The sequence below is a fragment of the Salmo salar genome, chromosome ssa18 (genome assembly GCF_905237065.1).
Source record: "Salmo salar chromosome ssa18, Ssal_v3.1, whole genome shotgun sequence".
In the NCBI taxonomy this organism is placed as follows: Eukaryota; Metazoa; Chordata; class Actinopteri; order Salmoniformes; family Salmonidae; genus Salmo; species Salmo salar.
This window is the reverse complement of record NC_059459.1, coordinates 16307647-16325688: the sequence shown is the minus strand read 5'-3', so window position 1 is coordinate 16325688 and position 18042 is coordinate 16307647. Positions and strand designations below refer to the sequence as shown.

The window sequence follows — 18042 nt, the reverse complement described above, 5'->3', positions numbered from 1 at the left end:
AGCGTTACCCATGTAGAGGAAGGGAAAAAACTACTCCAAGTCTCAGAGCGAGTGACGTTTGAAACGCTATTAGCGCGCACCCGGCTAACTAGTTAGCCATTTCACATCGGTTACACCAGCCTAATCTCAGGAGTTGACATGCTTGAAGTCATAAACAGCGCAATGCATTGCGAAGGGCTGCTGGCAAAACGCACGAAAGTGCTATTTTGAATGAATGCTTACGAGCCTGCTGCTGCCTACCACCGCTCAGTCAGACTGCTCATCAAATCATAGACTTAATTATAACATAATAACACACAGAAACACGAGCCTTAGGTCATTAATATGGTCGAATCCGGAAACTATCATCTCGAAAACAAAACATTATTCCTGTTACATTGCACAACCTTCAGTGTTATGTCATAATTACGTAAAATTCTGACAAATTACCCAAAGTGTTGCATATACCCTGACTGCGTGCAATGAACGCAAAATGACAATTTCACCTGGTTAATATTGCCTGCTAACCTGGATTTCATTTAGCTAAATATGCAGGTTTAAAAAGATATACTTCTGTGTATTGATTTTAAGAAAGGCATTGATGTTTATGGTTAGGTACAGTCGTGCAACGATTGTGCTTTTTTCGCAAATGCGCTTTTGTTAAATCATCCCTGTTTGGCGAAGTCGGCAGTCTTTGATAGGAAGAAATAGTCTTCACAGTTAGCAACAAGCCAGGCGGCCCAAACTGCTGCATATACCCTGACTCTGTTTGCAAGAGAAGTGACACATTTTCCCTAGTTAAAAGAAATTCATGTTAGCAGGCAATATTAACTAAATATGCAGGTTTAAAAATATATACTTGTGTATTGATTTTAACCTGTTATGGCTAGGGGGCAGTATTTTCACGGCTGGATAAAAAAACGTACCCGATTTAATCTGGTTACTATGCCTGCCCAGTAACTAGAATATGCATATAATTATTGGCTTTGGATAGAAAACACTCCAAAGTTTCTAAAACTGTTTGAATGGTGTCTGTGAGTATAACAGAACTCAAATGGCAGGTCAAAACCTGAGAGATTCCTTTACAGGAAGTGGCCTGTCTGACCATTTCTTGAACTTCTTTGCCATCTCTATCTTTTACAAAGGATCTCTGCTCTAACGTGACACTTCCTACGTCTTCCATGGGCGCTCAGAGCCCGGGAAAAACCTGAATGTCGTCATCCCAGCCCCAGGCTGAAACACATTATCGCCTTTCTCAAGTGGCCGATCAAGGGACTGTGGGCTTAGGCGCGTGCCCTGGCCGCCCCCCGTCTTTGTGATTTTTCCTCTGTTTGCCGAAAAGGAGATTCCCGGTTGGAATATTATCGCTTTTTTACGAGATAAATTGCATAAAAATTGATTTTAAACAGCGGTTGACATGCTTCGAAGTACGGTAATGGAATATTTAGAAATTTTTCGTCACGAAACGCGTCGGGCGCGTCACCCTTCTTTACCCTAGTAGTGTCTTGAACGCACGAACAAAACAGAGGATATTTGAACATAACTATGGATTATTTTGAACCAAACCAACATTTGTTATTGAAGTAGAAGTCCTGGGAGTGCATTCTGACGAAGAACAGCAAAGGTAATAACATTTTTCTTACAGTAAATCTGACTTTGGTGAGGGCTAAACTTGGTGGGTGTCTAAATAGCTAGCCCTGTGATGCCGGGCTATCTACTCAGAATATTGCAAAATGTGCTTTCGCCGAAAAGCTATATTAAAATCGGACATAGCGAGTGCATAAAGGAGTTCTGTATCTATAATTCTTAAAATAATTGTTATGTTTTTTGTGAACGTTTATCGTGAGTAATTTAGTAAATTCACCGGAAGTTTGCGGGGGGTATGCTAGTTCTGAACGTCACATGCTAATGTAAAAAGCTGGTTTTTGATATAAATATGAACTTGATTGAACAAAACATGCATGTTATTGTATAACATAATGTCCTAGGTGTGTCATCTGATGAAGATCATCAAAGGTTAGTGCTGCATTTAGCTGTGGTTTGGGTTTATGTGACATTATATGCTAGCTTGAAAAATGGGTGTCTGATTATTTCTGGCTGGGTAAAGCCTTTTTGAAATCGGACATTGTGGTTAGATTAACGAGAGTCTTGTCTTTAAAATGGTGTAAAATAGTCATATGTTTGAGAAATTGAAGTAATAGCATTTCTAAGGTATTTGTATATCACGCCACGGGATTACACTGGCTGTTGCGTAGGTGGGACGATTTCGTCCCACCTAGCCCAGAGAGGTTAATTGAAAACAATCACAGTAATTGTTACCCAGAAATAATTTGATATCGAGATAAAAACAGTTGCATTGGACCTTTAACAACAATCCCACAAAGATCAGTGTGTCTCCAGATAACTGTGAACATATTATGGAAATCTGAGACGATCTCAGATAGACTTCAGAGCGCGTGTACAGTTTGGTTTTAATATCCTTGTGAGTTACAGAAGTCCTCACAAGGATAGTAAAACAAGTAAAATGTTGACAAGTAGGGACATTTCGCCAGTCCCCACAAGGAAAAATGCTATTTTAGACTTTAGGGTTATAATTGGGGTTAGGTTTAGGAAATAGCGGTTAAGGAAAATAGGATTTTGAATTGGAATAAATGTTATGGTCCCCACAAGGATAGGAAAACAAACACGTGCGTGTGTATCCAGCCTCACCGGATGTCCTCCTCGTTCTCTGGGAAGCTCCAGTAGGCAATGCGGAGCTGCAGCTGCTCGGGGACAGGAGGGTAGACCTTCTCCACCACCTCAAACGGGATGTGGAATGCCACCTGCTTGGCTGATAGCTCCACCAGAGGGATGACCTGACCATCTAACAGACACAGAGAGAGAGAGAAAGAGAGAACCAAACATTGAGGAGTGAGTGAAAGTGTGCCAGAGAGGGAATGTGTGTTAAAATGCATGTAAGAGAATAAAACAGAATAGAATTCTACTGTGTCCCTATGTTACAATGGTAATTCATTTTGTGCTCTGCTCCCAAGGGTTCACCCAAACACACCACACGGATGGAAGAAGGTGAATAAACAAAAGGGTGCTGGTGTGTGTAACAGTAGGGATCCACTATTAACGTGAAATTTGGATAGCCACGCTAGCTTCACCCTCATGTGGAGGCATCAACGGCCAATCCAGTAGCGGCTGGAAGCTATAGTGAGCTTCGATTGGTCAAGCACAGCCGCGATATCGCAATGTATTTGCATAAAGTTCAGCTTTCCACAACTTAGGTCCTGCCTTGTTAACGCTCCCTCGCCATGCTTGCATCGCCCAACCACCCACTTCGCTTCCATCGAAAATGAAAGGGGCTCTGTTGTTTCATCGCCCTAACATGCTCTATGGTTCTCGGCCGTAAGTGTGTGTGTTGTGTATAAGACAGAAAGAGAGAGACACTAGAGAGAAACTGGGGAGTGTGTATGCTTTGTAAAGTGTAGAGTTAGCGATCCACCGAACTCGTATTGAGGACAATGAGGGCTGCCACGAAAAATATGGGTCTCTAACTTTACAAACACAGACCTGTTTCCTGGCTCACTTGTCCTGCCATCAACAATATGAGGAAAGAAAGCAGTCTGAATAATGTCAACAACTGTGATGGCTGTGATTCACATGGTCAGAAGCCATAATAAACCTATCAAGGATGGGGAGGGTTGTAGTCAACTATTTTGACCGGTTGACAAAAACATTGCCTTGGTGCAAGTCTCCACACTCAACTAATGGGCCTGACCAGGAAAAACCATCAGCCTTAGTTGAAGGAAAAACTCTGCCGTCCCGTTACAAGTCATGTCACGTGGTCAGGAAAACCTACTGGACCTACTTAGGACTTTAAAGCTCCCTTGGTCTTCGTCATCAGAGAGCAGGACAGCTGCCAAACCTGCAACCCCTTCAGGAGCCTATCCTGTCTAGCCTGATGGCTCACACTAAATGATTCCGCTGCTGCCGTTCACTACATACTTTACGTCTGAGACTGCAATCATTGAAGTGGTTTGTGGAGACGAGGGGCACTGTATATCAGCGATTGGATCGTCTCTAACCAATCAAGAGTATCAAAGCCAATGATACATTTTTAAACCACCGCTTTACCCACGTGTTTTGGCATTGGCCCAACCCATTGGTTTCTGGACCAATCAGACGGCCCCAAATGTGTTCACATTTGGTGAACGTTCAGGGAGGTACTCAGATCCAGACACATTGTGGAGAATAAACTTACTTCCGTGGGCGTGGCGTAGCGTTTGACCGAAGCAAGGAGTCTGGGTAGCCAGGCAATGTCCTGTCAGCCAAGGAAGAGTCTAGGTTTCCTGAGGGGTCCTGAACCCACAGCACCCCTTCTCCAGATAAAGCATGCTTCAACAGCTACAACAACGAGACCCTAAAAATAAAAACTGCACTAGAAACATATACCGTACCAGTCAAAAGTTTGGACACACCTACTCATTCAACGTTTTTTCTTTATTTTTACTATGTTCTACATTGTATAATAATAGTGAAGACATCAAAACTATGAAATAACAGATATGGAATCATGAAGTCACCAAAGTGTTAAACAAATTTGAGATTCTTCAAAGTAGCCACCCTTTGCATTCTCTCAACCAGCTTCATGAGGTAGTCACCTGGAATGCATTTCAATTAACAGATGTGCCTTGTTAAAACTGAATGTGGAATTTCTTTCCTTCTGAATGCGTTTGAGCCAATCATTTGTATTTTGACATGGTAAGGGTTGTATACAGAAGATGGTATTTTACCAAATAGGGCTAAATCCATATTATGGCAAGAACAGCACAAAAGAGCAAAGAGAAACAACAGTCCTTCATTACTTTAAGACATGAAGGTCAGTCAATCTGGAAAATTTCAAGAAATGTGAAAGTTTCAAGTGCAGTCGAAAAATCATCAAGCGCTACGAGGACCGCCACAGGAAAGGAAGACACAGAGTTACCTCTGCTGCAGAGAATAAGTTCATTAGATTTACCAGCCTCAGATTGCAGCCCAAATAAATGCTTCACCGAGTTCAAGTAACAGACAGTCTCTTCTGAACAGTTGATGTTGAGAAATGTGAAATCAGGCCTACATGGTCGAATTGCTGCAAAGAAACCACTACTAAAAGGACATCAATAAGAAGCGACTTCCTTGGGCCAAGAAACATGAGCAATGGACATTAGACCGGTGGAAATATGTCCTTTGGTCTGATGAGTCCAAATTTTTGATTTTTGGTTCTAATCACCGTGTCTTTGTGAGACTCAGAGTAGGTAAACGGATGATCTCAGCATGTGTGGTTCCTACCGTTAAGCATGGAGGAGGTGGTGTGGGGATGCTTTGCTGGTGACACTGTCATTGATTTATTTAGAATTCAAGGCACACTTAACCAGCATGGCCACCACAGCATTCTGCCGCGATGCGCCATCCCATCTGGTTTGCGCTTAGTGGGAATATAATTTGTTTTTCAACAGGACAATGACCCAAAACACACCTCCAGGCTGTGTAAGGGCTGTTTGAGCAAGGACAGTGATGGACTGCTGCATCAGATGACCTGGCCTCCACAATCACCTGACCTCAACCCATTGAGATGGTTTGGAATGAGTTGGACCACAGAGTGAAGGAAAAGCAGCCAACAAGTGCTCAGCATGTGGGAATTCCTTCAAGACTGTTGGAAAAGCATCCCAGGTGAAGCTGGTTGAGAGAATGCCAAGACTGTGCAAAGCTGTCATCAAGGCAAAGGGTGGCTACTTTGCCGAATGTAAAATATAAATATAAACATGATTCCATATGTGTTAATTCACAGTTTTGTGTAGAAAATAGTAAAATAAAGAAAAACCCATGAATGAGCATGTGTGTCCAAACTTTTGACTGGTACTGTAGGCCTACCCAGAAACAGCACCCTTTCCAGCTGGCTTGGACTGCAGAGCTGACAATTAAAAAACAATACGTACAGCCACCTTCCATAAAATGTGCAAATATAAATCTTCATCAGTAATAACTGAATTGCCATTGCAATCTAATTCATCAGGGAGACATATGCTAATGAAAACTCATGAGGCAACGGCACTGCAATCCATCCAACAACCTTAAACCTACCTCTTGTATTTCAGGCACCGACATCAGAGACATCCAAACACAATGGCCTGACAGGTAGTTTAGTCACAGAATAATTAGCCATGCGCATGCTCCACCCACCTGAGGATGTCTTTTTCAGCCATCTAGTTCATGTGTTTGAGGGGTGCAAAAATCCACTTGTCACTTAAATCTTGCTGGATTGATTGCTTTCATACTCTTACTTGTGCCTCTCATTTTTACCCGTTACGACCATGGAAATGTTTGTCTTAGGTCTTGAAATGGGTCTTCCAAATTGTCTTCCAAATGGACAATGACCCCAAGCATACTTCCAAAGTTGTGGCAAAATGGCTTAAGGACAACAAAGTCAAGGTATTGGAGTGGCCATCACAAAGCCCTGACCTCAATCCCATAGAAAAATTGTGGGCAGAACTGAAAAAGCGTGTGCGAGCAAGGAGGCCTACAAACCTGACTCAGTTACACCAGCCAAAATTCACCCAACTTATTGTGGGAAGCTTGTGGAAGGCTATCTGAAAAGTTTCACCCAAGTTAAACAATTTAAAGGCAATGCTACCAAATACTCATTGAGTGCATGTAAACCTCTGACCCACTGGGAATGTGATGAAAGGAATAAAAGCTGAAATAAATCACTCTACTATTATTCTGACATTGCACATTCTTAAAATAAAGTGGTGATCCTAACTGACCTAAGACAGGGAATTTTTACTAGGATTAAATGTCAGGAATTGTGAAAAACTGAGTTTAAATGTATTTGGCTAAGGTGTATGTAAACTTCCGACTTCAACTGTAGATAACTTTATTTTGATGGGTGTTTACTTTTTTAAATTCCACAAAAAAAAAAATATTTATACAGTTGAAATGTTTACAAATTAGATGTGCTGAAATTAAAGCAACTTCAAAAAATGAACACTTGGATTAAAGTGATATCTGATCTCGCAGACAATGTAAAGTATGTTTAGATAGAAATTCTAGGGACAATAAGAAGACCTAAGCAAACAGCTGGAGGCAGGGCTTTCTCCTATAGAGCTACATTTTTATGGAATGATCTGCCTATCCATGTGAGAGACGCCGACTCGGTCTCGACCTTTTAGTCTTTACTGAAGACTCATCTCTTCAGTAGGTCCTACTATTGAGTGTAGTCTGGCCCAGGGGTGCGAAGGCGAACGGCAAGGCACTGGAGCAACAAACCGCCCTTGCTGTCTGCCTAGCTGGCTCCCCTCTCTCTCCACTGGGATTCTCTGCCTCTGACCCTATTACGGGGGCTGAGTCACTGGCTTACCAGTGCTCGTCCATGCTGTCCCTAGGAGGGGTGCGTCACAGACTTGATCTTCCTTTCCGGTTTTGCGCCCCCCCTCGGGCTCGTACGGTGGAGGAGATCTTTGTGGCTATACTCAGCCTTGTCTCAGGGTAGTACGTTGGTGGTCTGTTGATATCCCTCTAGTGGTGTGGGGGCTGTGCTTTGGCAAAGTGGGTGGGGTTATATCTTGCCTGTTGGCCCTGTCCGGGGGTATCGTCGGACAAGGCCACAGTGTCCCCCGACCCACCCGTCTCAGTCTCCAGCATATATACTGCAATAGGGTCAGTCTGCATCTAGTTTCCTGTGAGAATTTAAGTAAGCTCCCTCTAATTCTCCTTCTCTCCCACCCCTCCCGGAGGACCTCAGCATTAGGATCATACCTCAGGACTACCTGGCCTGATGACTCCTGGCTGTCCTCAGTCCACCTGGTTGTGCTGCTGCTCCAGTTTCAACTATTCTGCCTGCGGCTAAGGAACCCTGACCTGTTCACCGGACGTGCTACCTTGTCTCGGACCTGCTGTTTTCGACTCTCTCTCGCACCTGCTGTCTCGACCTGTGAATGCTCGGCTATGAAAAGCCATCTGACAATTACTCCTAAGGTACTGTCCTGCTGCACCCTCTACAATCACTGTGATTATTATTTGACCCATCTATGAACGTTTGAACATCTTGAAGAACAATCTGGCCTTAAATGGCCATGCAATCTCCACCCGGCACAGCCAGAAGAGGACTGGCCACCCCTCAGAGCCTGGTTCCTCTAAGTTTCTGCCTTCATAGGGAGTTTTTCCTAGCCACCCTGCTTCTAACATCTGCATTGCTTGCTGTTTGGGGTTTTAGGCTGACTTTCTATATAGCACTTTGTGACATCTGCAGATGTAAAAAGGGCTTTATAAATACATTTGATTGATAGGTGAAAGAGCCAACCGTGTTGACTTTTAATCCGAGGGTATCCTGCTTTTGGCACACTTGTTGCATTATGCAAGAGAACGTGACAACCGTAATTATTGAGGCAGTCTAGACAGCGCAGGTGAGTGCAGGTAGGTTAGACAGAGCAAGTGTTTGGTGGTTGCAGCCCTATTCCACCCATTTATGTTCTTTTTTTTATATATATATGCAAATACACCCATTGTATTTATGCAAATCAACCCACATAGTTTTTATTTTAACCCAAAACATTACAAAAATACCCGATACTAGGGTTGGGCAGCATCCAGATTTTCATGTCTCTGATGTAACCAAGAAGCTTGATCTTGACATCTAGCCACTTAGCTAGCAAGTTAGCAAACCAAATGCATAGCTTGGAGCCCTGAGTAAGATATCAATTATGACACATCTTAGGTTTCTTATAGTTATACTTATGTTAGTTATACACAGTGGCGTAGCACGCATCCCCGCTGCCCACAGGGGTGCGTGCGGTATTGAATATCATAGCATCGGTATTTTGAAATACCCCGGTATACGGTATATCGCCCAAGCCTACTTGATACATTTTATTATTGTATATATGAATTCCCACCACAATGCCTGAACTCCATTGATTACTTGTCCTTGCCAGTAAAATGTTTTATATGCTGTAATTCAGTTAATTTCTGTCAAATTATAAAAATAAAAAGTATGGAGAATCTTCATCCATTGTCCAACTGTTGCATTTATTTGAATTTTTAAAACCTTAACAATTTCGATGACCGTTGCAAGAATAGTAATAGTGTAGGCTTAGTCCAAGAATACAAATGTATTGTTACATCTGACAAATACATTTCAGATTTTGTTGTTGAAAGAACAGAATTCGTGAGGCTAGGTATGCACTATACACAATATAACAAAACAAGTTGTCAGGATATGACTCATCTTTGTCAGGATGATGCAGATTTTTTTTATTGCTCCTCAAACAATTGAAGAAAACATTAGTGATGACACTCTTCAGATTAGAAAATAAGCTGAGGCCCAGCACAGGCCGAGCACACCACCACTACACACCCAAGACAAAGCCCTGACCCTCAGCTGACACTCCGTCCTCGTTTCCTCTCCTAACATAGCAGGGTATGGGGGCTACACCTTGGTTTTCATGGAGATGGGCATGTAGGACCAAAGGGCTCAATAGTAGGTATCAGACTTGGGTACTGCCTGAATACAGCCCTTAGCGGTGGTATTTTGGCCATATACCACAAACCCTTGAGGTACCTTATTGCCATTATAAACTGGTTACCAACATAAATAGAACAGTAAACAAGTAGTTGACTCATACTGTGGTATGTTGTCTGATATACAGTGCCTTCAGAAAGTATTCCTTCCCCTTGACCTATACAAGATTTTGTTGGGTTACAGCCTGAATTCAAAATGGATTAGCTATATATTCTCTCACCCATCCACGCACGCGCACACACGCGCACACTACCCAATAATAACAACAAAAAAATCAAGCATATTTCAAATGAAATACAGATCAAATTTAATTTACACAAGAATTCACACCCTTGAGTCAATACATGTTAGAATCACCATTGGCAGTGATTACAGCTATGAGTATTTCTAGGTAAGTCTAAGAGCTTTGCACACCTGGATTGTAACAATATTTGGCCATTGTTTTTTTCAAGAATTCTTCAAGCTCCGTCAAATTGGTTGTTGATCATTGCTAGACAACCATTTATGTCTTGCCATAGATTTTCAAGCCAATTTAAGTCAAGTCAAAACTGAAACTTGGCCACTCAGAAACATTCACGGTCTTCATGGTAAGCAACTCCAGTGTAGACTTGGCCTTGTGTTTTTGGTTATTGTCCTGCTAAAAGTTGAATTCACCTTTCAGTGTCTGAACCGGGGTTTCCTCTAGAATTTTGCCTGTGTTTAGCACCACTTTCTTTTTTAATCCTTAAAACTCCCCAGTCGTTAAAGATTACAAGCATACATATAACATGATGTAACCACCACTATGCTTGAAAATATGGAGTGTGGTACTCAGTAATCTGTTGTATTGGATTTGGCCCAAACCAAACACTTTGTATTCAGGACAACAAGGCATTATTTAGTGCCTTATTGCAAACAGGATGCATGTTTTCAAATATTTTTGTTCTGTCAGGCTTCCTTCTTTTCACTCTGTCAATTAGGTTAGTATTGTGAAGTAACTACAATGTTGTTGATCCATCCTGTTCTCTCCCATCACAGCCATGCAACTCTGTTTTAAAGTCACCATTGGCCTCACAGTGAAATCCCTGAGCGGTTTCGTTCCTCTCTGGCAACTGAGTTAGGAAGGATGCCTGTATATTTGTAGTGACTGGGTGTATTGATACACCACCCAATGTTGAATTAATAACTTTACCATGCTCAAAGGGATATCAATGTCTGCTTTTTTATTTGACCCATTTCCAATACGTGCCCTTCTGAGACGTTGGAAAACCTCCCTGCCGTATCTTTTGGGTTAAATCTGTGTTTGAAATTCACTGCTCGACTAAGGGACCTTACACATAATTGTATGTGCAGGGTACAGAGATAAGGTAGTATCTCTGTAAGGTAGTATCTCATTCAAAAATCATGGTACACTATTATTGCACACAGAGTGAGTCAATGCAACTTCTTAAGCACATGTTTACTCCTGAATGCATTTAGGCTTGCCATAAAAGGGTTTGAATACTTATTGACTCAAGACATTTCAGCTTTTCATTTTGTATTCATTTAAAAAAAAACTATTTCACTTTGACATTGTGGTATTGTGTGTAGGCCAGTGACAAAAAAACTCTATTTAATCCATTTTAAATGCAGGCTGTAACAACAAAATGTGGAAAAGGTCAAGGGGTGTGAATACTTTCTAAAGGCACTGAACACATGGTTGGAATGCAGTTTCAGCTAATCAGCATCCAGGACCCAAACTGCCAGGTTTTTATTACTATTTAGGGCATTTCAGTGATATTTGACTCCAAGTATTGATTTGTAAAAACAAAAACAATTTGTTACTGTACCTAGCGCTAGTCAGGCTGTACCTGCACCAAAAATAGTGAGCCAACATGTTTTCAGCACTTTTATTTCCCTGACTGATAAAAACTTTTTTTCTCATGCTCTCTCTCATCTCTGCAGCAGACATAGTGAGCAAAATGTTTGGAACATCAAATCACAATAAAACCATAGTAACGAACTGCAATAGATATCGTATCGGCACCTAAGTATCATGATAATATCATACCGTTAAGTCCCTGGCAATTCCCAGCCGTAGTATTTCAATTACTTTCAAAGACATTTGGAAGTAAGTATTTAAATATTTTTTATTTGAAAAGAAAAGTCGTTGAATATTGGAATAAATTTGGAAATACAACTGGAAAGTATCTGAAAATACACAGACTGAAATACACTCCCATGCAATTAACCCAGTTATTTTAAAATAGTATTCGAAATAAGAATTTGAAAATACTTTGAAATAGTAGGCTATTTATTGGAAATTATTTTGAAAACACTTTCAAATACTTCCAATAGAAATAGTTGAGTCGGGTTTGGGACACATTATTTGAAAATACTCAAATACAGTACTTATTTTCTGTGTATTTCAATAACAAATACACATGTATTTGAACCCAGGTCTGGTAGGTATTGTATTGCCACCACAGCTATTCCACCCACACTGCCATCTTCACACCTCATGAATTCACCCACCACAAGAGCAGTGTTAGCAACTGTTTTAGTTTAAGTTACAGGAACCTATAACAGAAAAACAAATCGCTGAACAATAAATATTTATCCAGGCTAGTTGAATTGAGCTACTGGTGTTATTGTGTTACAAATAGTGGGAAAATAAAAGGTATGTTTCCATTGGCTTGGGCCCAAGGAAGTTGTGTGAATTCTATGGCATTAGATGCTAGGCTGGAGCTTTTCATGCTCGACAAACAGGGAGAAACCCCATGGAGGGAGCAGACCCAGGTGATTTACATCTCTATAAACACTTGCTCCCCAGTCCCCACCTGTCCCTTGGAGGCTACAAATATGAAGGATAGAGGGAGAGAGGGATAGAGAGAAAGAGTAGGAGGATGGAAGTAACAGCAGCGAGGAGGCAGTAAGAGGGTCCAGCCACTGCCAGTTACAGTGACTAATTCCTGACTGACCAATCGGGAGAGAGCGGGACGGGGGGCACGCTCAAACAGCTGTTCCATCATAGAGCGGTGTAAAAGTGAAGGACTGCTGCTCACACACATGCCCATTAGTCTGTGGTTATGGAAGAAAGATCAGAGCCAACAGATGCATAGGGCCTAACCAAAACCCTAACCTTTAACATGCCCTACATTTTGAGCAATGGAGATGAAGAGATATGGGCTAGCCTTCAAGGGGGGAACTTTCAGTGAAATCTATTTTACTGATCTTACTTTTTGGGGGATTTGACTGACTTTAGATGGGAGGGTTTTGAGGTTTGGCAGCTCTTTTGTGCAAGATCAGCAGCAATATGTAGATTCATAAAATGTGGGTTTGTATTGCTAAACCACAATCCCCAGCTCTGAAGTAAATGACCTGCACAAGACAAAGCCCTCTATACAGTCCACAGCTGACTCCACTCAGCCCTTCCCCCACCACTCTTAAACCCAAACAAACATGCCTGACCGCACACACACCCTCCCCCAAACTCCCCCAGATGAGACTTCTAATAAATAGGTTCTCCCACACCGGTTCCTCACTTGCTTGAACAACCCACATGGGTTGGCGCTCTGTTTGTCCCTTCCCAGCTGCCCTCCAAAGGCCGACTCAGAGCTTTCAGCTGAGTGAGATCCCCCCCCCCAACACACACACACACACACACACGGGCACCCAGTATACAACTCTACAAGAACAGCCAGGCTGGCCAGCCTTACAAATAATGATATTTATTTCATATAGCGCTTTTCATTAGAGAGACAATCTTAAAGACGCTGTAAAAACAAACAAAAATGTACAGATCTGGCAGGCCTTGGGCGATGGTCTTCCACGGCTTCAGATAATAGTGTTGTTCAGCCAGGCAGTTCAGAAATCTAGGACTGATTTAGGTCCATTCAATATGTTAGGCCGTTCAGGTCTTTACATGACAAAATTAACACGTCAAATAACAAAATGTGATTTTCATGCGCAAGCCAAGCGCTGCCAATGCGGTCAGTAGCACTGTCAAAGCTGTAAAGAAATAAAACATAAACAAGCAAAGAAACAAGCACACAGAAATCAAATCCCATATATAACAGGTTAACCAACAATGTAGTTATTATTTGTGTACGAAACAAAATATTTGCAAAAAAATAAACAAACTAACAATTACAAGGCTATATACAGGGGGAACTGGTATTGAGTCAATGTGCTGGGGTACTTGTTAGTCGAGTTAATTGAGGTAATATCCACATGTAAGCAAGGGTAAAGTGACTATGCATAGATAATAAACAGCAATTAACAGAAGCATTAAAAAAAGAAGGTCAATGCAAATAGTCCAGGTAGCCATTTGATTAACTGTTTAGCAGTCTTATGGCTTGGGGTAGAAGCTGGAGGCTTTTGGACCTAGACTTGGTACCGCTTGCCATGTGGTAGCAGAGAGAGCAGTGTATGACTTGGGTCGCTGGAGTCTTTGACAATTTTTAGGGCCTTCCTCTGACAGCGCCTGTTATAGAGGTCCTGGATGGCAAGAAGCTTAGCCCCAGTGATGTACTGGGGGATAAGCACTACCCTCTGTAGCGCCTTGCGGTCGGATGCCAAGCAGATGCCATACCAAGCGGTGATGCAACCAGTCAGGATGCTCTCGATGGTGCAGCTGTATAACTTCTGAGGCCAGTATTGATGTGTTTGCAATACCGCGTTGGTATTAAGTAATAATTTGTTCGGTTAAATGGGAAAACAACTGTGTAAGCATTTGAAATAAGAGCAGGATCAAACGAGCAGGATCTAAAATGTTAGCTAAGTAGTCCAACATTTTCCCTGTCATGCAGCCATCCCAGAGGCAGGAGAGAAATTATCGTGGGCCTGCTGCTGCTAGCCAGCCACAGCCCAATCAGTTGCACCCGATTCATCCTCACAGCCCAATCAGTTGCACCTGATTCATCCTTGTCAAAATACAGAAGAAAATCAAGCAATTTGTCAACCTCTATGACAGTTTGGAGACTGGAGGTAGGCCGCCTCCCTAATACGTTGACTTTTGTTTGTAGTATGACAAAGTCACTCACAAATAGCTTCGTTACAGATGCTTTTAGCAACTTCTGGGGAAGCTAGCACCAATGCAACCAGTCTAAAAACAATGACCAGAAATTGCAGTCATTCTCAATATTTAGGAATCCGTGTGACTATTAGGAAGCAACTTGTTGTTCTCCTACTGAAATCAAACTTCAGTTCATGAAAATAAGACAACGAACTAAACAAGATAGCCAGCTACATAGCCCTGTTGTCCCCCAAACTAGCGAATCACTGTGACATATGAATGATAGTGTTACCACTACGTAACAAAAATGTATGTATGTGACGTGCAGTCATATCCAAATCCTAATTAGTCAATAGTCTTATTTGACGCATCAAATAGTGTTATTTGACACGTGAAAATAACGAGACGTCTACTGACTCAAATGGTGTTCCATACTCCAATGCCACTATCCTCAATGAAACCAAAGTTACACCTAGCCTTTACAACCCTATCTGCTTTGGTAGAGAAAGTATGAAATCAATAATAGGCTATGGGGATAATGTAGACCTGAGGTTGATGGGAGGGTGGGTGTAGAAACAAGTGACATGATGCAAGTATTATGGAAACTATTCTGCTAAAAAAAAATAAGGGGTTATCACATCAATGACATCACAGCCAATAAATTAAATGAGGAATCAATGACATTATCAGCCAGCACCTACTCTCCTATTTGCATAGTGTCCCATAGAGATGAGTTCAGAGCCCTTTGAGGACTCTTCAGAGAATGAGAAGCTGAGCAATATGGACTGTTGTGCAGTGTCAACAAATAGGCTTAGTTCTGAGAGAACAAGCTTGCTAGGCCTATATGCTGGGGGAAATGTAACATTTACTTAGTTGATTATCAAATGAGCAAATGACGTGGACAGGACAATCAACCTGAAATTAGGACATAATTAATTATTTCAAACTAGGCTACACTGGTCAAAGCCGTTTACAGGCCTACAGCGTTACTCAAATTTACAATTAGTGAAGATAATGTGCAGGCCTAGCAATTTTCTGAAAGCAGGCTAATGTATGAGTGTATTGTAAAATGTTTACAGAAAAACACTGACTTCAATGACGAACAACAAATTCAGGTTCAAGACAAGCCTTCAGATGGTTTGGATCCATCATCATAGGCACTTTAGGTAATGAGATAAGGGAGAACCCATGCTGGCCACTACACAATGTTACTTGGCAACAAGCATCAGGTTGTTTTAAGTGGTAAAAGGTCAATATGGGAATGAAGACAAAAAGTGTAATAAGAGGATGTGAGTACAAATAATACAATGGAAGGTGAAGTGCGTGTTTACCTTTAATCTTCACTGTAGGAGAATTTGGTCCAGCAGACTGTTTTCTCCATCCCCTCCAGTTCTGACACAGACTCTCAGCCTCTGATATGAAGGAGCAGAGCGAGTCCTCCTCGAACCGGTCAGAATCTTCGAAGGAGAACCTCTCTCCGTCTTCCCACTCGGCGAACATTAGTTCCATTACATCCACTGTAGGATATACAACTCAGGATTCAAGTGGACTGTACAATAGCCAAGGCCTTCCGTCAAAGGCAGGGGGAAAAAAACGGGTGAGAGCTGCCCACCACTGAAAGAGAGCAGAAGCAATGAACACTTCCACAAGTCTCCAGTAAAAGTTGGGGGAGGGGTGAGCGCAACAACCAAAACACTGCTGAGAGCTCACTGTAGTCTTGCAGGCGAACTACACAGTAAAACAATAATGTCCATTATCAACGGTAGGGGAAAAAAATACTTCCTTCACAAATTGTACCAAATTAGTACTCAGTATTTGGGAAAATAGAGGCAAAACTTGGGAACACAATGACTTAACTTTATTACCAAGGGCCATGCCATTTAGGGCAATAACTTCTAAGACACCTTATATCCATGTCGTTTGAGAAAGTTGATCCCAGTTCGGTAACAATTTAGTTTCTGTCCCCTATCACCCCCAGTTTCGAGTTGGGACTGTTTCTGCTTGACTGTCTAAATTGAGCAGTGCTTCGAGGGAGACGACCCCCACTCACAAGGCACCCACACAGGCAGTTTTATAGGGTTCTAGCTATCTAACTACTTTTAATGAAACACTTTTAATGAAACAATTACCTAAGATTAACCCAACTCGTAAACAGAAATATTGACGTCAGTTACTGTACATAAAATTAAATATACACAAACTTAACTTGTTTTCCTCCATTTCCTACCTCCCCTTCTTGACGAATCAGCTGTGTTACATACACTACCCGTCTCGAGACAGCAGTACAAAATGTTCCAAACACTTGCAAGGCCTTTTTAATTTAAAATAAAACAACGTTGATAAGTATAATCTAGCTAACGTATGTCATTCTTTCTTTGACAAGACATTCACTACTCAAGCTTGAAGATCTGCAAGCTAGCTACTAGCTTAGCTGGCTAATGCTAGCTAGCTAAGCTAACACTGCCTGGTCAATCAGACTCAGTAGCTTGCTAAAATAACTAGCAAGCTTAAAAATAAAAGACTCGATTGTCATCATTCGCAAACGTTGTAAGATGTATAATTTAAGGGAAACCTTGAAAGAATAATCGTTTTACGAACACATTATCTCTCTGGCAGGATACCGTTGGTCATAATCCGAGTCTCAAAGCCCCACTACTAGTACAGTACACACCACCCGCTACAACAAGGGCTTTGGTGTTTGTTTACATTGACACCTTTGAAGAACTACACAACCGTCAAACTTGACCGACTACTTACTGTTTTCGATCAACTGTCTCCGGTAATGGTGCACGGCCAGTTTTATATTTGTTGGATTGCAAACCTACGCTATTAGCTAATACATTGACTCGAATCTCTTTTCCCTTTGCTTTGTATTTTGAAAAAAGCTTCCTCGCTCGAGCCCGCCACTGCACTTGTTCCCAATGACTCCTAGTCCGGAAACTGTAGAAATGCCCCTTTCATTTTCCCCGACCGACACCGGTAGTCCTACCGTCCCCAGGTTGTGTCTTTGAGGCTTCTAACAGCACCGGGGTCCCTCACAATTGTCTCAACAATCCCCCATCTCTTCCACTCTCTCCGGTCGGGAAGATGGCTCGTCTTTTTCTTCTTCTTCTACTACAATGGTATATTGGTGTTCGAACAATTTACTCTCCATGCCGCCATCTACTGTGCGGAACCGATGTGGGGGGATATATTCATACAAACTACCTAAAATAAATAAACGAAACTAAATCAAACTACACTACATAACCAAAAGTATGTGGACACCTGCTTGTCGAACATCTCATTCCAAAATCATGGGTGTTAATATGGAGTTTGTCCCCCCCATTGCTGCTATAACAGCCTCCACCCTTCTGGGAAGGCTTTCCACTAGATGTCAGAACATTGCTGCAGGGACTTTCTTCCATTCAGCCACAAGAGCATTAGTGAGGTCGGACACTGATGTTGGGCGTTTAGGCCTGGCTCGCAGTCGGCGTTCCAATTCGTCCCAAAGGTGTTCGATGGGGTTGAGGTCCGGGTTCTGTGCAGGCCAGTCAAGTTCTTC

At 42.0% G+C, this 18042-nt stretch overlaps 1 protein-coding gene across 13 annotated transcripts in view; it reads right to left on the bottom strand.

The window, feature by feature from the left end:
• zswim8 (zinc finger, SWIM-type containing 8) overlaps positions 1-17620 on the bottom strand; it is a 42567-nt gene extending 24947 nt beyond the window's left edge. For 9 of the 13 annotated variants that reach the window (XM_014154540.2, XM_014154546.2, XM_014154545.2 and 6 more), the window contains exons 1-3: positions 17256-17619; positions 15830-16015; positions 2689-2842 (exon numbers count right to left, since the gene is read on the bottom strand). In XM_014154540.2, coding sequence (XP_014010015.1) covers positions 2689-2842; positions 15830-16015; position 17256 — 341 coding nt within the window. In that variant the 5' untranslated portion in view covers positions 17257-17619. Of the gene's footprint in view, positions 1-2688; positions 2843-15829; positions 16227-17255 lie in introns of all 13 variants that reach the window. The other 4 variants (XM_045700777.1, XM_014154551.2, XM_014154544.2 and 1 more) reach the window with 3 other exon arrangements.
• Between the last annotated feature and the right edge of the window lie 422 nt (positions 17621-18042).